This window comes from Semicossyphus pulcher, unplaced genomic scaffold (assembly GCF_022749685.1).
Source record: "Semicossyphus pulcher isolate SPU_LCO1_2020_fin unplaced genomic scaffold, fSemPul1.0.p SCAF_9, whole genome shotgun sequence".
In the NCBI taxonomy this organism is placed as follows: Eukaryota; Metazoa; Chordata; class Actinopteri; order Labriformes; family Labridae; genus Semicossyphus; species Semicossyphus pulcher.
In genome coordinates, this window is record NW_027211770.1 from 21,146,977 (window position 1) to 21,171,984 (window position 25,008).

Below are 25,008 nucleotides of genomic sequence, written 5' to 3' on the forward strand. Positions count from 1 at the left end.
GTTGATGGCCGTGACCGTTTTAACCAGGTCTAATCCAGATGAAGTGATTTACTGCAAACAAACAGGAGAGTCTTTGTTTACATTTTCCAGGGGAAGTTAGTGAGCAGCACGTTACCTAGTTACAAAGAAGCAGGAGGAGATTACTACGCACAAAGATGCTATAGGATGAATGTTGGTTTTGCTACCGAGCTTTATCCTGGTATTTCACTGGTTGATGATACATTAAAACAAACAGATAAGTGTACATGATAAAAAAACAGCTGCTCTATGGTAACCTGTAGACACAGAGTGTAGGAGAATGTTTGGGTTGCTTGGCAACAAAAGTTCAGTTACAGTTGAGTTGTGGAAATAGTTGAGTTGGAGGAGCAAAAAATGATTTGCTGTTGATTAATACTTTTAACTACAATTTGCTGCTTGTATAACTGTTGTATAAAAGCAATAACACACTCGAGGTTGTGATGTTGTGCTGAATATCATCACAGCTGATAAAACAAAACATGTCCAGTAAGCTTGAAACAATCAGTTTCTACCAATCGTATCCTAACATGCATCAATCATCCAATCTTCAACAGAGCTAAGATTTGATGCTGATGCTGTTTTATATGGACGTACAAGATACAGAATTTAGACTTAAGCTTGAGGACCAAATCAACTTAAAGTGATAAAAATAAAGAATTACTCAACAAGTGTCACACATGTTCTGGTTTTATTTTCAACAAACGCATCATCCAAGCATCCATTCGACATTTCATGGTTATCATGGCAATCATGTCTCTGGTTTTACACCATAATTATTTTTTTCCGCCCTAAAATAAAAACTCTGGCTGCATAAATATAACAACATGACGTACTTTGATTATACTTCTCAGTCTCTTCTATTTTTTCCTCACAGAGCCGCTTTTCTTGTCTGACTTTTGCTTCTTCACATCTTTTTTTCCTTTGGACAGATTCTCGTAAACGTCCTCCTTGTTTCTGGAAACAGAAGAAAGCTGATTAGTTCTTTCATCAGTCCTGTACTTTTTAATAAACCAGTCATCATTGATTAGAGACGGTTTTGTTAGAAGTGATTCACACACACTGTCGAGGTTAATGAACGGGCCATCTGCATGAGAACGATTTAAACAGACCAACCAAGCGTGAATCAATCACTCAAAGCTATTCAGGCCTGCTACTGGGTCAAAGTGCACAGTGTTTGGGGCTGAATCGTCCAGTGTTGTCTTCTGCTTTATCTACACTAACTAGTTAATTTGAATTTGCTCTGTTCATACATTGTCCTGACTCAAAGGTCACAAAAACATTACTCAAACAAAAGAACAGAGACAAGCGGGGTGTCTTGTCTATTCATCACAAAAAATGACTATCCTTTTGTTCTTCCATTTAAGGAGCACTCAACAGATTTCTAATATGGAGTTTGAAATAGTAAAATAGACTCTAACAATGTTATTTGCAAGTGATCAGATCGTATTTGTGGGTGAAGAAATCACAGACCTATCTGCATCTTTGTACACTACTGATTCAGCTTTACAATGTAGAAACATGAGGACTGGGGATCCATCATCTCGCCCTCAAAGCTATCACACCCTCAAGACACGGGCAAGAAAGCTGGTGTAGTTTTTTTGTTTATCATATGTATATGTATCATATATATCTGAAATCTTTGTTGTGAGTCTTGTTGTGAATAATACAAAAGACATTTCATAATCCAGGTTTAAGACGTCTGTGATGCTCTTATCTTAGCAAACCTTGTTAATTTTTGTTCTACTTTCTCTCTAATATGTTTTTAATTTCTCTAAACAATTTATCCCCCCCGAGATTTTGTTCTAAAAGCAAAAGCAAACTTTTCAAATTTCAAAAAAAGAAATCCGGTTCAAGCATCCGTCTGTCCTATTCTGTAGAAATACGGCTGGAATCACATTTCGCACAACCTCCAAAAGCAGCTTGGATCCAATTTGCAAAGACTGCATATCATGTGCTTTTTCTTCTTGCTGGCCAGACTTTTTAAAATCAATCTAAGATGGATCTTTATGGATTTGCCCATAAAAAAGAATGGATTTGGATTTGACCTGGCAGTCTGAACAATACTCAACAAGGACTCTCTTATAGAAACTCATTATGGAAACTGTAGAATCCAGCATTTATCAGGACCTTGACCCAAACTACAGCTTCTGTTGCTTTGATCACTCTGTTTTAAATCTGTTTCTTATGAATGATTCATCATTATTTATGGAAGTGCAATACTAATTCATGGAGTTCCACTCTATTGCAAATTGATACATGTTCTCCTCTGAGCCTCAGGTGGCGTGAAAACTCTTCCCTGGAGCCGAGAGTCGCTTTAGAAAGATAAACACTCAGATTGCCTCAGATGCCCTGCAAGCCTGAACCTTGTTGGTTTCAAAACATTAGGACAAAGGTCTGCAGGGGAAAATTAGCCAGCTGGGTAACTCTGGCATATTTACAGAAATGATCACTACAGTGTAATGCCATTACAAATAATACATTAGGATTCACGGTTAACTATCAGCTTTTAGATTTAAATGCCCAACCTTTGCAGAAGCAGCTAATCTGTGTGACAACTAGGATCTTTATATATTTAAAAGTTTTCACCAATCTATAAACAATATGTTGATCAATAAAAACTTTGATGTCCTGATGGGAAACATATAAATCAAGGGATCCAGGCAACTCTTCCAGTAGATGTTGAGGTATTTCAGTCTGGACCAGAGAGGTGCCCCTGAGAATTTAAATCATCTGCTGATTGCATCATGCTCGACCGGTGTGAGGGCTCCCTGTTACTAACAAGGTGCTGGTACAAACTGGTACCTTCATTAAGTGTGGAAAAGCTCTGGGGTTCTTACATTAATCAGATTGTATGCATGTAATTTAGGACTTAAAATAATGTTATATAATCATGTTAAGACAATTTTTTTGCAGTGTAGTCCAGCTGTAACTACAGTGCATCCTCCCTCCGCCCACACCTCCTCCTCTCCACAAAACCTCTGCTGACACGAGGGGAAAGACGCTGACTCAGTCATATTTTTTAAAAGAAAATAGGGCGGCAGTGTGAGGTTTAGAGGAGTGACGTGAATGTTTTAGGGACATCTAATTCACATACACGCTGGGTCACATGCGTCTACACACTCACTTTGAGACCTTCCTGCTGGCTGGTTGGTGCTTGAGCTGCAGATTTCCATACTCTGTGTCGGTTTCCTGAGGAAGAGAGGAGCAGAGAGATTTCAGAGATGGCTGGAGGATTACTCAAACACAGAGCGAGGTCACACGGCTGGTTTAGTCTACGTCAGTGATTGTTGTTTTTTTGTTTCAGGGTCAACGTTCATCTTTTACAAGCCGCTTGCTGATAACGTATCGTTCTGAACTAGACGTCTGTGGTGTTCAAATCAGCAGTTAAAAGTGCAAAGGCCTATTGACATACATATCTCTGTGTGTTTTTCTGTTGTATCAATCTACACTGAACAAAAATATAAACGCAATACTTTTGTTTTTGCTCCCATTTTTTATGAGCTGAACTCAAAGATCGAAGACTTTTCCTATTTTTTATAGTGGCCTTTAATTGTGGCCAGCCTAAGGCACACCTGTGCAATGATCATACTGTCTAATCAGCATCTTAATATCCAACACCTGTGAGGTGGATGGATTATCTCGGCAAAGGAGAAGTGTTCACTAATGCAGATTTAGACAAATTTGTGAACAATATTTGAGAGAAAAAGGCCTTTTGTGTACATAGAAAGAGTCTTAGATCTTTGAGTTCAGCTCATGAAAAATGGGAGCAAAAACAAAAGTGTTGCATTCAGTGTATATCTCAGCCACAAGAAGAGTCTCATTGGTGGTGTGTTTTTAAGAGTGCGTCTTGGTCTTCTTCCTGTCCCTGCTGCTCACCAGGTAGGCGCAGTCTTTGGCCTTGGTGGTCTGAATGTACTGAGACACAGACAGATAGATGAACTTGTACTGGGCCTCTGTCTGCACCATGCCAGAGCGCTGCTCTCGCACCATCTGGATGTATTTGGGGATGTCGATATCACAGTCGAGACCTGCAGGGGGAAGTGAGATCAGACACATTGGATGGAGGCAGCATGAGAATAAGGGAAATTGTGTAACTGTGGATTTTGACTGGTTTTGTTTTAGTCATTACAAAACTTAAAAAAATGTTTTACCGATTGTGTCAATGGTCTCGATGATCATGTCAATCACCACGATGGTGCCTGTTCGACCAATTCCAGCACTGCACAAATTCACAAAGCAAAGTTAAACTTTGTCATTCATATAAAACAAGACTTGTTGAACAAAAACACAGCATCATCAACTTTTACCTTTAAGACTACAGCAGGCCGGCAGCTCTGTGAGGCTGTAGTAAATGCTTTATTCTAAGTCTAGCATGCTAACAGGGTAGCAGTGAGAATGCTAACATGCTACTGGTTTCAGGTGCCATGTTAACTCTCTTAAATGAGAAGTATAACATGCTAATATTGGCTAATTAGCACAAAACACACAGCTTGGGTTGATGCCAGTAGTTTTAAAGATATTTAGTACTGGACAAATTATAGTGGGGCAACAAATTTATGGCAACCCCTCCAACAGATGAGACATTTCACTGACAAACAAAAAAGTGAATCTTATGGTGAGGCTCGAGGAAAAGTCCGACTACCAGCAACTTAATTATGGTTCTTTTTCTAGGGAGCTGTGAGATTTCTCTCCACTGTTTTATGGCATGTAATGAATAATAATGGAAATGTTTTGATGGGCTCCCCGGCTCACCAACAAACGTTTCATTCTGCAGCTTGCACGGCATTAAAATTCTAAAGGGATCATTAGATGATTAAATGATAGGAAAAACATAAATATATTAATTTTTGAATCCCTGACTTTTTTTATTGGAAAATACTTAGAATTTATCAAGCAAGTAAAAAAATTAAATAAGCAAAATATGAGAAGGGAAAATTTCCTAGCTTACAGTTTATTCATGTGCAACCTGTGACCAGAGGTCCTAAGTAAATATCTGCTCGATTTAAAGGGTCACATGTCAAAAGTCTTACTAACAGTTGTGTTAAAGGAACCCCTGGGAGACCATTTTATTGCCGTGTGGCTTTGTGAACATGCTTACATACCAATATACTTGCACAACAGTGATGTAAACATAAACCAACAAGTTTTCAAAGAGCACAAGCGGCCTCAGTGTCCCTCACGTCACACGGGCAAAATTCCAAAAAGGATAAACCATCAGTTGACTTTAAACCTTTTGTTCAGCTATTACTAATCTTAATCCTGCAAATATAATCACCTAAGTTAGGATTGTGAAACCTGGGCTTGTTGTTATTGTGAACAACATCACTTGAACAGACTTCTTCCACGAGCAGATCACACGTGTACCATGAGGATTCCCAATCCTTGACACGTCAGAGAAAACATGCTCCTTAAAAGGGCATAGTTTTTGCTTTTCTATGGAATTTGATTGATTAATAAGAATTCGAAAAACTGCAATACAAATTGTATAAAGGCTCCATGCAGGGGCCTCTTAAAAATGCATCTAGAAAAGCTCTCAGCACAATCCCTGCCGCGTTTTATTACGTGGCCTCACAATCATTACATTGGGTTTCCACCCCTTGTCCCATGACGCACACGGGCTACAGCTGTCTCTTACCTGCAGTGGATGATCATGGGTCCAGCATCAGGAAATTCAGCCTGTTTGGTGTTCACCTGAGTGAGGAAGCTGAGGACACCACCCGGCTCCTGAGGGACGCCGTGGTCGGGCCAGCTCATGTACTGGTAGTGCCAGATGGTGCGAGTTTGTTTGGGCTGTGACAGGTAAAAATGAATAACAGATTATTAAAAAAAACCCTGGTGAAAGTTTTATGTGAGTGAGTGCAGGGAGGTCAGAAATAGTTTGTAGGTTACCTTGTTCAAAGGAGCGATATCCAGAACTCGGACTTTGTAATCAGCAGCTTCCCAATCGGACTGAGACGTCACCACGTACGGGCCATACTCTTTGGAGCTCTGAGGGTCGGGCCAGTAAGGCACACATTTATTCTGCAAAAACAAAGAATACTTATATTAAATTCTTTCTTTATCGGCAGGGTCCACTTTACGTACGTACACAAAACTTTTTTTGTGTACGTACGTACGTATGTTTTTTTTTGTTTGACCTCTTAATTGCAACCTCTTGCACTTCTGTCCTGCAGTATTTAGGCAAAGTCCTAACACCGCTTATTGTAATGGGAATACAGTGAGTTTACTCAACTCCAACTAACTTCACAGCTATGTAAACTACAAAGGTTAGAAGGGAAACTCTTTAAGGGCGCATCTCAGGTCCTCTTCCAGGTTACATCACCTGTGATAGAGGTATTAGTATTTGTGTTATTCTTTTAATTTCTTAACTAATGTTAGAAACAATTCATCTCAATTACAAGTCAAACTCCTGCATTCAGAACCTCATTGTGCATTTAAATCATCCCTGTTACGGCTGCCGCCTCCCCTCCGTGTGTGCTTTACTGTTTTTGAGTGTTTACTGTGTATGTGCGTGTGCACTAGTGGATCGTGTGTCCCTTCAGTCAGATGTCCCGCCCACCTGAAGATGACTGACTGGTAAACAACCCAGACCGTCGCACCAGTCACCAGTGATGAGCTCCGAGTGCCTTATTCCTAAAGAGTTCGCCTGATCGGCAGCAGCTGAGCAGCTGTTGGTATTAAACTGCCATTAATCACAGCCAATTCCAATATTAAAAAACAGTTTTTTTTAATATCTTTATATTTTGGTTCCTTTCCTTTTTGTAAGCCTATTTTAGTTTTAAAAGCTCAATAGACTTATATACTTATTTTATGCATGTTTCTTGCTTAAGTAACAACTAGATGATGCTTCTAAACAAAACATTGTCACAATAAGTGCAAGGAAAGAACTTGTTTAGCTTTGTGTAGCCATTCCACTTTGGGTTGATGAATGAATTCAACTCGCCATCGTGCCTCTCACTTTGTGTACTCGTCCATTGTTAGAATTTGTGTATTGCTCTGAGGCACTCGTTTTGGTTCCTGGACTGGGCCAGGGATTAGATTAGATGAGTTTTAGCACCACACTAACACTCGCTTAGAATAAATCATTTTCTTAGACACTTTAGGTTTAGGGGTGCTGTTCACTTGTTCGGTTTGGGTTGTCAAAATAGCAAGTTTATTTTCATTCATTCGTTTCTTCTTTAGCGTTTTCAACTCTAGTTTAGAGTCCTCCTTTTGGCGTATCTATTTATTGATTCGATCGGCACCCACAGGCCCGTTACTGTTACCAATTTTCCTCTTTTGTAAATAAATAACTTTGCCTATAACCGTAAGCAACTGGTTTTTATGTTGCTTCCATTTTCCCCTCATGAGCTGGGGCGCAATAATCCCTGTAAGCATTTTACTATTATAAATAAATATTTGTTTTTGTATCAATAGAGCTGTAGTTAGCTCTTATCTAAACCACTTTATATACTGTTGGGTGGTTTGATTAACAGTGATACATCATATTCTGGTAGATCTTCATATGTGTGTGTGGTTACTGTCCTCATCACAGGTCTCTAAAATGTCTTTCCATGAGATAAGAAATACAGCTTTGTGTTTTCAGCTTTGCGATATGGATTTTACAGCTAATCCAAGGAGAGCTTTTATTAATGTATTTAGATTAAGAGGTAGGAGACTCTTCAAAACACTTAATCTTCCAATTTATCCAAATAATTCACATTAAACTTCACCACAATGGGGATAAGTTGTTTTTCAATGGACTTGAAAGGTCTGAAAAAATGTAATCTGTAAAGTAACTGAAGCTGGGATACAAATGTAGTGGAGTAAAAAGTACTTCTGAGATGAAGTAACAAGGAGTCGAAGTATAAAGTTGCATTAAATGAAAATAAGTTCAACATGAACTACAACACCTGAAAGGTATAAAGCTAAAAGCAACTCGATCAGCGTTTTGCCGTCCTCATCCTCGACACATTAAAGGGTAAAAGGTCAGGGCCGTGCTGATTCTAAATTTAATTATGTAGATACACCGTGGGCGTGAGCCCTTTGAAGCTTTTCAGGAAAGAAGAAGAATCCTAATGTCACCTCTGATGCCCAGTTGAGGCCAGCGCGGTGACATATGCTGTGATATTTACAGAACATCTGAATACAAAACTACAGGGAACTACAGTGGACTGATATTTGTAGTAAAAGATCCCCAGGTTGACGGTGACAGAACCTGTGTGATTCTTTAAAGAAGGAAGTGCTCACAGGTGGAAATGTCATCAAAGGTTCATAGTAATAAAGATATTTTGACCTTTTTCTGGGGGATTTATGAGAGATTACGATCCAAATCTGCCAATCTGTCCAAGTCATAATTGTTGTTTTGATACTGACCCGCCCTTTCTCGACCTCTCTTGTTGTCATGACGATCACCCTCGTGTTCTCCTGCCACACCATCTGCCAGAAATCGTTGACAGTTGTTGCGAGGCACCCCTGGGTGGCGATGTAAACTTTCTGATCTCCGGACTCACGCAGGTTATTCTGCAAACACATAGCGACGATGAAGAAGAGAACATCTGACAATTTTTGCTGAATGTTTAATGGTTTCAGTCGTTCTTTGCTGCGATGAAGCTTCGGAAACTTACTCTCACGTAGTTGCCGTTGATGTAATCTGAACCCACAACATCAGCATCAGTGTCCTGCAGGATGACTCTAGTGTCATTGACTTGGGGAGACAAGAGGAAGGAGGGAAGAGACCGTGGGAAAGAGGGAGAATGGCAGTAGTATTAAAATGAGGATTTGTTTATAAGATTGTGTTAATTACATAATAATGATAGTGAGATGTTATAAACTCACAGGGAAGGATGTTCTTGTATCTGTTTTTGCTCTTATTTTCAGGCCTCTGGCCCTCCTCTCGGCTTTTCTTCACCTTTGCCTCCAATTTTTGAAGAGCCTGGCAGGAGAGAGAGGGACGACTGGATCCTTAATGTGTCCCAATATCATTCTTTGTACTTATATTATACACTAGAGGTGTATACGTCAAACAACCTGTAAAACTTTTTGAAAACTGATTGTTTAGGGCTGCACTGTGGTGCAGGGGTTAGCATTGCTGCCTCACAGCTAGTAGGTTCCTGGTTTGAATCCAGGTTCGGACAAAGGCCTTTCTGTGTGAGTTTGCATGTTCTTCCCGTGCATGCGTGGGTTCTGGCTTCCTCCCACAGTCATACTTTTTAAGTTAACTGAATAATCTAAATTGCCCGTAGATGTGAATGTGAGAATTAAAAATTCTCTATGTGTCAGCCCCGTGACTGACTGGCGATCAGTCCAGGGTATACCCCCGCCTCTCGCCCAATGACAGCTGGGGTAGGCTCCAGCCCCTCCGCGACCCTGAACACGGAAAGTGGTATAGATAATGGATGGATAAATCATTTAAGTAATTATTTAAGCATGATTCAAAGTCTTCCCCAGCTCCAGCTAACACGTATTAGACAATGGCACTGCAGTTGCATGCAACGGCTGCTCTCACGTCATAAAAGCTGCTGTTTGGAGTTATTCAGCACTGATATTGAAGCGACACTGATAGAGCACCGGAACAATACATTGCATTGTTTCCACATGGCTGCACACTTGACTTTATGCTCTTTATGTAGTCTGGTGTAGTGTTGTGTATGTCTGTAAGCATCATGGTCATTTTTATTTAGTCATTTTCTTTACACCTTTATGTAACCAGGTCTGATATGTACAAGAGAGGCCTGGCCAAGAACAGCAACAATACATCCTTGAACGCAGCCTGAACTTGATGATTTCACAGAACCATTAAAGCTCTGAGTATCTAGGTTTTCATTTTTAGAATTTTTTTTCATGCAGTAGGTGCAGAAAACCTAAAAATCTTTCTGTCCCAATTCGGGTCAGACTTTGGAAACAACAAACTGCAAAATGTCCAGAGAGCAAAGGTTGTGATTTCCTTCAAGATTAAGAGAAAGGATTAGTATGTGGGAATTTTCAAAGGATGGCTTTGTTAGCAAAACCATACCAATGGCTGAGGTGGTGTGTACTTAAAGCAGGACAAATCACCTCTGAATATAACAGTTTGTAATTAAAGTGCACCATGTTACAGTCTGTTCAGCACGTGAGGCCAATTAGCAGAGGTATACATGTGAAATAAATCACTATAAGTAGGCTAACCCTACTAGATAAACGCGTTAAAGTGGTCTTAATTTAAAACCATAGGTATTTAAAGGAACAGTAGATACCAACTAAATTTATTGATCATTTCTGGTAACGGTTTCCTCAGACAATGCTGATCTTAAAAGTGGTAAAGGACATTTGTTATGTCTTCATTTATATCAAGTTGCAGGTGACAAAGCTGCTCATGTAGTCCATCAGGTGCATGCTGAAGATGTGCAAATGCTTGTGCTTGTAGGTGCAAAATAATAAATGACTGTTATCAGCACAGAAATGAAGAGTAGACACTGCTTACTTTAGTTTTGTACTTTTAGTGCGTGAGTTTGAGTTTGTGGGCTGTAATAAAAAAAATTAAAAATTTAAAGCGCCGATTTAGCTCAGCTGTTAAACTGCACGTCCCACATACAGAGGCTACAGTCCTCGATGCGTCGGCCCCAGCTTTGACTCCCACCCATGACCCTTTACCGCATGTTATCCCCACTCTCTCATGCCGTTTCTGACACAATCCACTGTCCTCTCTCTCTCAATAAAGGCATAACCCCCCCCCCAAAAAATCCATTGCCATTTTAAAAATCAACAACCTGCAATTTCTTCTAATAGATTATTCAAGTGTTTTTCAGTTTGCATATGAAGGAAAGTTACATCTTCAGTCAAACATACTTGACAGCTTGTGACATTTAATGAACCCCTCCACCACAAGATGGTAGTATTCTTACTCTGCTTTTCACCACAGTGAGGAAGTTAAAGGTTAAAGGACATTTTCATCTGTAATAAGATGACTGATGTTTGATGTAGGACAAAGCTGCGGTTCTAACAGCACAGATAAAACATAGTAACAAACAGTCGTGGTAAACAGAACTGAGGCTGAGGGTCACAACTTACGTCAAACTCCTCCCAGAAGCCGGCCTTGCTCTTCTCTGCCTCGCCCTCCTGCTGCTGCTGCTGCGTGGTCTGATCGAGCAGTTTCACCCTGCTGTCGATGTCGCCTGCATTCACTCTGGTGGAGTAGTACGGCTGCAGGGACGGAGATGAAAAGAGAGAGAATGGAAAAAACGTATGATACAAGAGATAAAAGAGTAAGACGAGCTAATGAACACAGCGGCATCACAGCCTCATAAACTCAAAGATGTGAGTAATATTTGCTCTCTGTGGGCTGCGCTGCTCGTCTTTTAAAATAATCTATGAAGACCATTTAGCTCACTGAAACTCACTTTGTTAAACTTCTGCTACAAAACTACATCAGATACGTCAGAGCTACAAAAAAAGTCCAGTTCACCTGCTTTAAATACACCCAGTTCCCTGACATCTCCTCGATGCCTTTGCGTTTGTAGAACTCCACCAAGTCTGTCAGCGTGTCGAACATATCTGAACATCCCACTGTGTACCTGTCGTTCTGATCACACAGAAAAGAAATGCAACATATCATTATGAAGAGGAACAAGCTTTTCTATCTGGTGTAAAAATAAGTATCAAAAAAAGGCACTGACCAAGCAGCCACGCACAACATTCAAACGAGGGTACTTAGATAAGAAACAGTATTAGCATATTAACATGTGAATCTCCTTCAATCTAAATGGAAAAAATAGTTGGTCTTGTTACATAAAACAATAGCATAGCTCCCAAAGGGTAGTTTATAGTAAATCATTATTTTTGAGGACAGTAAACATTCCACAACATTAATTTCCTGCATGTAAAAGGAATAAATATAAACTGGCGGCAGTAGTCGGCCTCAGCCGCATACGGAAACTCACCTGATCTCTGCCACGTGTCAATGAAAAGCCCTTTGTGACCCCTCCAGTAATCTCACATTAATCTCATGCACAAAAACAATGGCTCCATTTAAATGAGGCCCGAGCCGTGTTTTCTGTGAGGTAAACTGCTGCTAAAAATAAAATGCAAAGGCCGCGCTGTTGTCTATGAAAATGAGAGACGGCTGCTACTCTCCTGTGAACATCATCATCAGCGGTTTACAGGGTGTGTTTGAACACCTCCTTACGTCAGGAGGCCGATTCTGAATCTGATATCAAACTGTGTTTTGTACCTAATGATCATCTGAAAACTGAGCGTGACATTTATGAACAATAGCAGTGCTGACATGTGAGTGTCAGTTTTTTATTGCACAAGACGGGAAATGAGACTTTAAACCTCTTTCAAAGTGCACATCACAACTTTGGGAATACCCCTCAGTATCTGTTACATAAATCAGTTTTGGAAACCTGCTTCTAAACATTAAAATCAAAACAACCCTTAGTGTCGTGCACACATTAGCTTTCATTCCACACACACACACACGTGGTCACACACATGAAAGTAGAAGCTCCCACCTGACACATGATCTTGATGTGTGAGACCCTCTTTCCTCCACTTTTGTTTTTCTCATCCGTCAGAGCCGACAGAACGAAGTCTCCGGGTTTGGACAGCGACTCTCTGACCAGGAAGGTCCCCGGCTCGTCTCGAGCACTGAGCAGCTTCTCTGCGTTCGCCCCGGACAGGTGACCGTGGTACCACCTGAGGCACAAAAGCACTGAGGGTTCATGATGCAGCAACACAAGAGAGTCACGTCTTGAGCTGATGTTGAGACCTGGAAATGTTTGAACTTTATGAACCCCATGGACACATAAGAAAATTCTTATTACATCTTTGTTTATTATGTAAGTATCATTCTGTTTTTTTGCGACCTAGTATATAATCAGTCTGCGTGCGGATGTGAAGCATTCATTGTCTACAACAAGCATGTCTTAACATGCTACAGAATATGACAAAACTTTTTATAGTGAAGATGAATAACCCGAGCTTCTCTCAATAACATACTTATAATTCTTTATCTCTACATGTTAGTTTAAATGACTAAACTCCGTGTGCAGTGCGAACGGATCGCTCTATTCAAGCGCGAGTGGTTATCAGATACTCACTGATGCGGTGCACTGGACGGTCGTGCGCACTACACAGTGAGCAGAAATAGAAAGCCACAACAGAATCAGACGTATTAAAAACAGCGAGTGCAGATGTTGCTGTTACACTAAGATTATATTTCTGTCCAGTGCCATAGTCTATGTTTGTGTTGTTTGTGGCCGTGTGTGTGTGTGTGTGTGTGTGTGTGAGTTAGTGAATGCCTCCTCAGCTGGGGTTGGGTTGTGACTTAATTTTAGGCACAGTTCTCGATTTCTTCTGCTGAACTTCCTGCTTTGCGGTTGGAAAATTTCTGATGACAGATTTCGTGGCTGAAGAGGACAAAGTATTTATAGCCTTCACCCCCCCATCCCCCTTCTATATGCAACACTTACAGATACCCCTCACCACCAACGCCTCCCCTCCCTCTGCCACTGCTCTCATTTAGCCTTTTGCACAAACTTTTAAAGATTCAGAGCTTTTTTTAACTTACTTTTCAAATCACAGTTTTTACTTTTTTAGCAACCACATGCTTATCAATAATACTTTTAGAAATGCACAAAGCACCTGCACCTAAACACAAAACAAAAAATACTTTCTGTGCAGGTTTCCAGACGTTAAAAAACAGCCTGTGCAGAGGAATAGTGACTGAGGTTCTGCACAGTAAGTGGACACTTACTACAGTTTAATCATGCAGCATGCATCCCTGACTAGCATGTAATCACGTAAGTCTGTGAGGTTAAATCTGATGCACAACATGCTAGAATGCCAACAAACTGATGGCCTGAGCATGCTCGTCCTCTTTTCTGAGAAGAGATATCAGCCAGAAACATGAGAACAAACACAAAGAGCGCCACACTACAGGCTGACCTGCTGAGGTGTCAGTAATCGTGGTGTGAGATGAGAGTGAGATTAGAAGGGTCAGATGAGGAAGACAGCGAGTGAGCAAGAACATGATGGAGTGTGCAATAGAGGAAGACAAGTCGGGTCTGGCCATTGCTTTCAAAAGTGTCAAAACTTAAAGTTTCCAACCGCAGCAACAAAAGGGAAGTTAGACAACTGACAGAGAGAGAAGGACGAGGGGGGGCAGAGGGTAGAGCTTCCAGCTCGGGTGAAGTGCTCACACACGCACACACACACACAATAGAAAGCAGTGTCCTCCTTGACTCATAAAAAGAGTGTAACCATAAGAGTGTATTTATCACTAGTTGGACATTAACCTACTTTTAGCAGCCTACAGTTGAACATTTTGGCTGCAGAGTCACATGTACGCCGTGGGAAACATAGAAAAGAAACACCAACATGAACTATTTTGAATTTTCATTACACAAACAAAAAATAGATTTTTATCTTATTTCCAGCATCAGTCGGGGAGGTCTTTGATGTGGAGGGCACTGCATGCGAACATAGAGGTTAGGAAACATTTATAAATTATCAAGCAACTATATTTAGTGACAGAGATGCTGCAAGATACTGAAAGCTATTATCAGTAAAGCTAGTAGATATTTGAGTCTAAAAGGAGGCACAGCGAAGACACATTGTCAAACATTTAAAATGCACTTTACTCTATGCACATGAATTTAGCTATTGTGCTCATTCTGGCATATTTGCTGTGAAGCGTATTGCTGAGAAGTTGATTAATGTGCAATGTCCTCATTCAATACATTTCATAAACAATATGGTGAGGTGGAAATTGTAATGACTTTAAAAGAAAAGGTTGGTAACACCTGTAACATAATGTCAGAAAGCAGCCACAAAGTTTTCATTATTTTAAATGTAAAATCTTTCTCTCCACTGTGACCAGCTTCTTTCCTTTATGTAAACGAGTTATGAAACATTCTGGCAGTTTGACCTTCACTTTGCAGAATGATGCATTCATGTGCACAACTTTAACTGCAATAGATTTTTCACATGAATCTGCTGAGGGGAAAAGTGCATGTACAAGCTTGAATTTGTGACGTCATGTGAGTGTTGTGTCTAACGCCCAACATACAAAAGTGTGACCTGGAAACTTAAGATCTTCAGTGCACAAATGCTGAGAGTAATCTGTTCCAGGTACGCTATAAGTGGCTAAACCTCTGAAATATTTGAATATTTATGGATTTTGGATTTTTCAATTCGGTGGAAAAAGAAGTTTTGGGTTAATTAACTGAGTATGTTAAGATAAGATAAGATAATCCTTTATTGATCCCTATGGGGGACAATTCGGGTGTTGCAGCAGTACGAAGACAAAATAGCAAGTCAGTAAATACAGTATGAAAATAAGAATAGATAAGAAATAAATAAATAAATACGAGGTATATACAACTGTTATAAATATAGGAGTAAGTGACAAATTAAAGAGACAGTTATGGGATAAAGTGACATGACATGCAGGATGAGATAATATAGTTTGGTGTGAGGTCTAAGGTTTACAATATGGCACAATATAAGGTGCAGTATAAAAGTGCGTAAATAATATAACAGTAAAAATTGCAATTATAGTATAATAAAGTATAGTGTAATATAATATACTGAGTATGTTAAACACACGTCTGAAGATCATTATTTAAAACAGCCTGTAATGCAGCAGTAAGAGTCTGCTATATGTTGCTGCTATTACCCATACATGTCACTTTATCCCACACCATGTGACTTTAGGTTGTCACTTATGTCACTTCTCAATTTATTTCATTTTATATTTGTATTTGCCTTCTTGCTACTTGTTTTTTGCAACAACTGAATTTCCCCTCTGCGGATAAATAAAGAATCTTATTTTATCTTAGTCTCATAAGAATGGAATAATCAATTAACCACAGTTATACTTTAGTCAAGTCCGTGATACGCTTTGCTAATAATAAAGTCGCCTCCTGATCACATGTAATCAACAAGCTGCATCATTGTGGCAGATGTAGGACTGAAGCCTCGACAGCTGTGGCTCTTTCTGTCTCGAGTGTGGGTGTTTGTATTCACTGACTCACATTCTGACAAAGATGCTGTAACATCAGAATTATTCAAAAGCAGCTTCGAATGAAAACACTTTTCCCCCCCAGAGGAAAATGTTTAAACCTCATGGAATATAAAACCTACAAATGAGACTAATGAACCCGGGGAAGCCAAGTGTAAGAGGAAATAATGCTCGTCATGCACCGCCTAATAGAACACCATTACACTAAAAGAGACAGTGGAGGCAGCTTAAAGAAGGCCAGTGGGGAGTTTAACAGTGAGGGTGGAGGTGAGAGTGCACAGACCTCTCTGTGGTGGGGTCGGAGCAGTTGAGGGGGTATTTGAGCTCGATGACGGTGCCGTCCTTGTCCTGCAGGATGCCGTTCTCCGCCGTGTAGTACTCCACCAGCTCTGACAGGGTGGCAAACTTCTCCCCGCCATACAGGTCGTAGAAGTCTCCGGTGTTCTGGATACGGATGTGGGTCACCAGCTCGCCCACCCTGAGCGGATGAAACAGCAAGGTCACAAACCGTCAGATTTTCCCTGACAAATACTTCCTGATGACAGTAAAGAGACCGTCTTCATCTCAGGGGTTTATAAAAGAATGTTTCCTTTTTCGCCTTAAAGGCAGAGAAAGAAAAGTTTTTGACATAAATCAGATCCTCACTGAGCATGATTTCTTTATTACTGCGGCTACGTAAGATAAACTGTATGTTCTGTATATAGAGGCTCTATTTGTCTATGACACAGACATGTGAACTTTCAGTACCTGCACTCTGTGTTCTCTGCCAGGCAAAGACTGCAGTCGATACAGACGCTTTCTGCCTCGTTTTATCCGTTATAAAAAGAGCTTTCTTAATAGATTCTGTTTCCTCTTATTACAGAGGACCAGGCAGATTTAATGTACGTAAATGTGGTCTGGAAAAAACTGTAATAAGATGAGATGAGCTGTATTGATCCCCCACAGGGGAGATTTACTCGTTCCAGCAGCTCACATAACGGGCAAGTTAAATAAAGTACTCGAGTAATAAAAAAAGCAGCTATAAAAAGATTAAATTGACAATATAAATAATAACAGTAACACTTTTATTCAAAAACTATTCACACTATGCATTTTTTCTTGTCGAAAGATATAGTGCCTATTTTTCTGCTCAGAAAATAGTACAGTCATTATACAGTAATATTATTATTATAATCAATCACACAGTAATAATAAAGAGAAAATAAAGAATATATGAAGCCTAATAAAATATGAAAACCTGGAGATGCGCAATTATTTTCTGGGTTTGAAGCTCTTTAGAAACAAGTCAGCATGACACACACACGTCTGTCACAAAGATAACACTTATATTTAATGCAGTTTAAAAGCTCCAGTCCACATGATGTGTTGTGAAAGTGACAACATGTAAATGCTGCTTGGTATCTATTCACTGCAGGGTTTATTATCTTACAACTACTGATTATTAACCAACTGATCTCATGCATTCAAACAAATACACTGAAGCCTGAGCAGAAATATTAACACAGGAATAGATACACAAATAGAGCAACTGCACACAAACATCTCTGTGAAGCTTCATACAGATATGTCAGCACAAGATATTAATACAAATCTATCTAATATTAATCTATTAATACATACTGAGACGTATTCAGGTTTGCATACGTACAGGTGCTCTACATTTACATGTCTAACCTTTAAACTCATTGAACAATAGAGGGATCATTTGGTAACTGATTAACAGGGTTTATAAAAAGATTAAAATCAATTACTTCTGGTGGACAAACATGAAAACATGTTTAATGCCTTGAAAATGACGACTCAGTGAGCGCCGCACGGCATTTCATTGATCCCATTTTACTGTGTTTGATTCAATTTGATATGATGTCATCTTTAATTATCATAAGCTTTATTTTGATCACTTTTTTTGTAGTTTCCAAATCCATTTATTCATAAATCCTTTGAATGTCAGTCCTTTGAATTGAAGTCTTTTTCTCATTGTTGTGAATACAAGAGATAGATGAAAAAAATGCATTAAAATGAGTCTGTACAATTGTATGCAGCAATAAGACAGACATGCGACGACATAGCCACAAGCTGCAGTGGAAAGTTTGATTTCCGTCTTTACAGAGTGAATGTTCACACATTCTACTAAAGTTGCTGAGCACTGTTATAATCAGCTACGTTTAACTTTGAAAGCAGGAGATTAAGTTAAAAGATAAATAACAGTTGGTACAAAATGGTACAAAATAGAAGATTGCTGAGCGAAGAAAGCTTGATCTTCGACCGTCTATCTCAGTTTTTGGTCATTTATGATCTTTTTTTAAGGTTTGCAAAGCAGAGAAGCCACGTGGTCGGGTTACTGCACAATTTGAAAGGAAAATAAAGTATAATTTATTCTGATTTGATGATAAACGGGTTTAAAAAGTAAAGGATAGTTTGTTGTGTTTTTGCAGACATCATTACCTGACAGACAGGGAGAAATCTCCAACGTTTTTCTTGCTGGGTCGAGCCAAAAAGCTGCCATGAATGCCTCGATTCTTCAGCATCTCCTCGGCCTGCAGGCCTGTGATGTCTCTGTGGAACCACCTGCAGCAACACACATGTTCACACTGTAAAAACATACACAATGTGAATAAAACCCACACATCACAAACTCAGTTTGCAAATAGAAGAGACGTAAAGCATATACGCCCTTAAACACACCCAGGATGATTACAACACACAAGGATGAGCGTACTTAATACAATGAGCTGTTTGATGGAAAAAATATGTAATGATTTTTATTTTTGAAACTCTAACTGTAGTTAGCTAATAAAATTCTCCACACAGCAAAATAAATGTCACCTCAGGAGATGCAGGTAACCCTCTTTTCAATCCATCGTCACCTGACAGGAAATGTTAAACTTCTTATGTCTGACCAAATACAGCAAATTGCAAAATTACTTTGAGAACCTTAAAATGCCCGTTTGAACACACTGTGACTACACTGCAGCGTTTTGTAACTTGTCTTGAGCATTTGTCGTTTTTTCTGTTAATGGAAAGCAAAACTGATAATGAAGCACAAAGTCTTACAGTCTTTATTATTCTTTAAAAAGCATTAAAATAAGCGTCCTTTACGTGCTCGTGCTGTAGCAGAAGACATTTCACTTTTAATCACTAATAACCTGTACTACTGTTTAACACACTGACCGACACCATTACCACCGGCCACATGAAGGCCACCTAAAATACTACTGTAACAGCACATCATACTGTAAATCTTTATAACTAAAAATACATATGTGATATAAACCTCTTTCAGCGAAAACGTCAGTCGCTTCAGACTGAATGTCTACTATTTTATCATTTCCTGGAGCGCTTTGAAGATGGAAAAAGAGTGCCATAGTCAGGCTCGAATCAAAGCGTCTGACCTGACCTAAAAAAAACAGTTTGTCATATAATTAAAAAAACATCCCCAAAGACTTAATAAACCAAAGGCTATTTCTCTTTACGATAGCTTCCCTGCAATCAAGCTTGCTGCCTTCAAATCTAGTTGTTAAAAAAAATGTGTTTTACTAATCAGCTTGTAAACGATAATTTACATTTTTGGTTCAGTTTCTGGGTTCAAAAGCACAACAAAGCACTGATACTGTTACTAATACAACTTTTAAGGGCAGGTAATACTGTGCTACTACTGAAGTTCGTATTTGGAAACATGTTCCTATGTTGCCACAGGAGAGATTTCAAACAATGAAAGTTCAAGGAGTCAAAAGAAGGAGGAAAAAACTGAAAGAAAAGGAACCTTGTAAGAAACCTTTGACGTGAGGATTCTCGAAAAGTGTTTCTCACTCAGCCTAAAACATCATTTGTGACACATTTTCTTTACGCAAACAGTGACAGAGAGGAGCAGACCAGAAATCACATGATAAAAGGAAGAGAGCAGGACGAGTCGACAGCTGAGGAAAGACGCAGAAGGAGGAATGGAAACAGAGAAGTTGTCATCACGCCTTGCACAAAACACCGAGTACACAACAAGAGTTGACTAACGGAGCATGATGGTGTCCGACGGGGGGTTGACTCACCGAACCATGATGTCTCTTTAACGTCTTCTGGGACCAAAGAGAAGGAAAGCAAACGGTGAGAGTCGCTTCTACCTGCGCACGTTCACACTCAGAAGCATAAGCACAGTGTTTGTGATGTCTAATTCTACACAGAAGCAGCCAGTTCCTCAATACTTCCTCACTTTACTGCAAGATTCTCGCTAAAATAGAAGATACCTCACTTTTATTCTCAGGCTTACTTACTCTACGTCTGACCCTCACATGAATCCACCTTACATGAAAACTGTCAGCTCTGTCTCTGCTCCACATGCACAAAACAACCCTCAAACTACCCGCCCTCTCCTCCTCTTCTTCCTCTACACTTCCCTCCACCCAACCCTCCTCCTATCCAACCCCTTCTCCGTCCCAATAGGAAAGCAGGCAAACACTTACTCTTCGCAGCTGCCTCTGAAAACAACTGACACTCGCCGAGGTGCTCCGACTGTATACGTCTGTCTCCTCCTCCCTCTCTCGCTCTCCCCTTCCTTCCTTTTTACGTCTCCTTTCACAAAATAGTGAAAGCGAGACAGGAACCAAAATAGCTGACAGGGCCGGAATTCCTCCAACAGATCGAGACAGTTTCCTTTTTTTTATAAAGGCGACTCAAATAAAGACTTGTCATATTTAGATGCAAAGTGCGTTTAAACTGTGGAAACTACATCACAGTTTTCTATGCAAATCCTCAAAGACTAAAGCAGTTGACACGGAAACGGTTCCATTTAGAGGTGAATCATGAGCGAGAGTGCCTGTCCTGTTATTCCACCCTGGTTAAAAGGAACAAATAATCAACAGAAAGTTAAAAGTTTGAGCTTCTTCAAGGTCAAGCCCACACCGTGCCTCTGAGTCAGCTACATGCAAAGCTTTTCCCCTCTGCCTGCCCACCTGTCTGCGACTACCATTGTCTGTTTGCTCTTTACTTCCAGGTGTGTACGAGTGTGTGTGTGAGACCAACACAAAAAGGTCAAAGTCACTTCCTTATTTGCCTTCCCCACACTCTATATAGCATGTGTGTACGTGAGTGTGAGTGCTGCCGGGTGGATAGTTAATCTTGAATCATGTTGTTTCATTGTTTCCCGTTGATATAAAAAAACAGCATGAAGAGGTTTGTAAGAGACACTTGTTTACCCACAATGCAACACAAATGCACTGCACCATAACAAAGGCATACTTAGCTTCTTTTATTTAAAGCTTCATATAACCTGCAAAGTATGTTTACCTACCTGTGTTTAATTACATTTCCTCATTGGACTGTGAGCTGTAACTGTGGCATAATGAGGGTAAAAAGGGAACTAAAAGTGTGTCATGGTTACAAGGACGCAGTGGTTGAACTTAACACAAAAAGCTTACAATCAGTGGAAAGCCCTAAATATATACAGCATACTATGGCTCCACTAGCTCCACCCCTCACTCTCTCAGGCACACACACGCACGCGCACTCACGCAGTACTGCAGGTGTCGTTTGTCGTGGTTAACACAAGCTATTGCAGATTGCATTATACCCATAGACTGACATGTTTAACAGTTGCGTCTGGTTTTGCTTCTCTTCCCTTCGCACACAGCTCCGTTTCTCAGGCCGCAGAGCACTTTTTTTTTCTCTCGCAGCCTTAAAGTGACAACAAAGATGTTTCCTAGATTTTGACACGCTTTTGAATGTTGCAACGTATCTCACTGTTGCAATGCATTGAACTGAGTCTGTTCACATCGGTTTACTGTACATGCTGTTCTTTTTTATGTCCTTCCTATGTCTAAACCTCTAAAAGCTTACAGCGATATTAATAGTGCTGACAGAGGCATATAACCGGACAAGGAATCAGTCAGTTGATTATCAAATGTACTACTTCCTGCTTTTTAAAAACGAGAATCTCTTTCTCCTGCCTTTTTTAAATCGTTGCGAATAGCTAACAGCGATTCGAGGGTGCTTAAAGTCTGGGAAACTGTTTCAGTTGCACTTCTCTAAATTTCTATTCTGAGCACAGCCTGGCCTTTTTACATGTTGCCAATATGACAGCGAGAGTATTTGAATTTTTGTACTATCTTCTGCTTCCTGGTAGCATTTCCCTTCAATCAAATCATATTATATTAGGCCTTTTTAGGTGTATAAAACTGCTGTGAGCAACAAGTCAATGCACTGCAATGCAATGATTGAAGCAGATACGTGATTTGTGACATTGGGCTATAAAACAACATTAACTTGGCTTGTTATGACTTGATTGCATTAGTGGATATTTTGGCTTTAAGGTATATTTTAAGACAGGAACAAACATCCCCATTTTGTTAATTTTCTCACAGAAAAATGAATTTTATACTCCTTTCCCATTTAAGTTAGCACACAGGTTTTTCAGACCCGGGAAGACCAGCTATTTAATGCCGATTCTCTCTTTTCCCATTGCCAGTGAAGTATACTCCTTTCGGTCTATTTTCTGCTGCGACACCGTCTGACGTCACAAACGCTACTGAAAAAGGGTTAGTAAACAGTGAAGATGTTACGGTGGTTAGGTCTTTATTGTATCTATTACTCATTCAGTCTGTTGATCAAACTCGTTGAGACAAACTTGGAAGGATGTTCGAGAACTGCTCGGACGGAGACAGGTGGAATTTGTAGCTGAGATGACAAGGAGTCGCAGAAGATACCAATGGAGCATAGCATCGCGCCGGAAAGAGGTAGGAGATTAGCGTGTAGACACGGGTTTTGTGTTCCCATCAATGCCGATGGGAGCCAAGGCGATAATTACCCAAGTCTACTGCAGAGTCATTTGCCCCCGGCCGACTGTAACCTTTATCACCAAGCAAAAAACCGGGTGTTTGTGGGTTCTTTGCCCAGTGGAAAAGGGGCTTTATAAAAAAATGTCAGGCAATATACCAGTCTGAAATTGCATCTATAGAAGCACCAATCTCCTGAGTTGGTGCAAAATTAAACAACACAAAAACATAAACAAGAATGGAAACACTCACCTACGAGTCATGCTTGGGCCTCCTGCAGCACGGACTCACTGGCAGTCAGGGTTTTTTTGCGCCAGGAAGCGACGAACAGAATCCAATCCAATATCTCCGCTTTTCTGACGTTTACGAGGATGTTCGGTGCATCTCTCCTTCCAAACAGCAAAACTAACACAAATAGTCAGCTTACATTACATCTACTTGTGCTCAGCCTCACTCCTGATTACTCTCTCTTGATAAGATATCAGGCTTCATTACCAGCCCGGCCAATCCTCCCGCCCTGTAATTTACTCCAATTTTCTTAATTATCCAACTATCTACAGAAATGTGCCTGTTCCTTCCTTCTTCTTCTTCTTCTTCCCCTGCTGCTCCTCCTCTCACGACTTTTTCCATGTGCAAAGACTGACAGAGTTTCCATCTGACCTGCAAAATCAACATTTGCATCCATGTAAATTACACCTCGTCTTTCAAGGCTCACATGCAAAGTGTGTCACGCTGTTTGTCATTTGAACAGTTACAGTTTCCAGTACAGGTGACAAATTTAACAGTGCTCTTCTTTACCATCGTTAACACATCAAATGAGGGAAGATACTTTTGGTCAACGGAGAAGTCCCTCAAGTAGAGCTCAAAATACATAAATAACCAGTGCCAAGGTGTGGTGAACCAGCTACCTGTTGGGAAACTTTTGGTCCTTTTATTAGTCACTCAGTTGTACAAACTTTAACCACAAAAATTGCATAAATGCTGGCATTGCTTCTGTGAGGTTGTACTTGTGAGGCCCTTTAAGTAAATGCTAATAATTGCATGTTAACATCATCATCATCATCATGTTTAGCAATGCCCACAATCTTAGTGTAACATGTTAGCATGCTTACATTTGCTAATTTGCACTACACCATTGAATGTAGGGATACGATTATCGGCGCCGATATTCTGCATTTTGACGCATATCGGCATCGGCCTTTTTTTTTAATCCGACGGCCGATAAGAGATCAATTTAAAACTGGGTTATTTTGGCTCTGATGCAGCCGCGCCTCTCTGTCTGCAGTCACTACTCTGTCTCCAGCATTGTCCCACCCACAGCACTGATTGGTTACACGCAGAACCATGGCACAGGTAACAGCCAATCAGCAGTGAAAGCTGTGCATGCAGAGTGATCACACACACGGCGGAGAGGAGAAAAAGTTATTTTCTTTGCAAATTTTATTTAACTTTGTTTTATTTACTTAATAAAACTTCAGGAAGTTATTTATTTATTTATTCAAATTTTCAGTTAACTTTATAAGAGATGCTGCTGACCCTGGGAACTCCCTGCACTTTTTGTTTGTTTGTTTAATAAACATATGCTAAAAGGCATTTAAACAAAGTTAAGTGTTGGAGTTTGTATTATTCATAATTTGGACGCCAATATTTTCACTTTTACTGCAAATGAATATCGGCTCCAAATATTGGTTATCGGCCTCCTTGACTACTAATAATCGGTATCGGTGTCAGCCCTGAAAAAACCATATCGGTCTATCTCTAATTGAATGTTTATAAGATGTTAAGGTAGCCTCTGGAAAAGTGAATATTATATGAAATTGCCTTAAAAATGCACTTTGCAATAGCCAGCACAGGCGACGGCTGACAGCAAATAAGAAGTCATATTATATATAATTCTATGAACAAATGACCCTACTTCTAACATGATTTATTACTTTAACATTTTTCTAAGGAGTCTATGGTCTCAATTGCTAGTTTCAACTCTTCGTTAAATGATGTAAATCACTAGTCAAATTGACAATAAAGCAGGTTATGCTTACCCTGTGATACATAAGCTGCTACAAAAGAGACATGAAAAGCTTGTGCAGCATTTTGTTGTACTGAATGACACCTTCAGATTTGGATTGAAGCCTATTATTTACTAATTAAGATGAGCATGCCAAATAATATAACAGTGATTGTGAATCATGGATGCATCTAGCTAGCCATGCTAGTGCTAGCAATGACTGATAACTTAGTGTTAGCTAA

General features: G+C 39.9%; 1 protein-coding gene across 2 annotated transcripts; it reads right to left on the reverse strand.

Annotated features, from left to right (window-relative positions):
• Window positions 1-687: 687 nt before the first annotated feature.
• On the reverse strand, window positions 688-23,374 carry ptpn6 (protein tyrosine phosphatase non-receptor type 6). 2 transcript variants are annotated; one of them, XM_069656168.1, is made up of 16 exons: window positions 20,455-20,512; window positions 20,044-20,070; window positions 18,446-18,568; window positions 16,284-16,478; window positions 12,489-12,672; window positions 11,441-11,557; window positions 11,047-11,178; window positions 8,836-8,932; window positions 8,625-8,704; window positions 8,374-8,520; window positions 5,908-6,039; window positions 5,654-5,808; window positions 4,170-4,237; window positions 3,895-4,046; window positions 3,143-3,207; window positions 688-972 (listed from the first exon to the last, which is right to left on the reverse strand). In XM_069656168.1, exons 2-16 carry the CDS (start codon window positions 20,049-20,051, stop codon window positions 876-878), a joined length of 1,752 nt encoding a protein of 583 aa, XP_069512269.1. In that variant the 5' UTR covers window positions 20,052-20,070; window positions 20,455-20,512; the 3' UTR covers window positions 688-875. The 2 variants fall into 2 exon arrangements, with proteins under 2 accessions (XP_069512269.1, XP_069512268.1); XM_069656167.1 differs by lacking the exons at window positions 20,044-20,070; window positions 20,455-20,512 and adding an exon at window positions 23,014-23,374.
• Window positions 23,375-25,008: the final 1,634 nt, after the last annotated feature.

Bases quoted from the DNA above. Each gene is read 5' to 3' on its own strand.
- ptpn6 (XM_069656167.1), bottom strand. The intron at 12,673-16,283 runs GTCTGTGCACTC...TTTGTGCCTCAG, and splicing joins TCCGACCCCACCACAGAGAG to GTGGTACCACGGTCACCTGT. The intron at 11,558-12,488 runs GTGGGAGCTTCT...CTGTGTGATCAG, and splicing joins ACATCAAGATCATGTGTCAG to AACGACAGGTACACAGTGGG.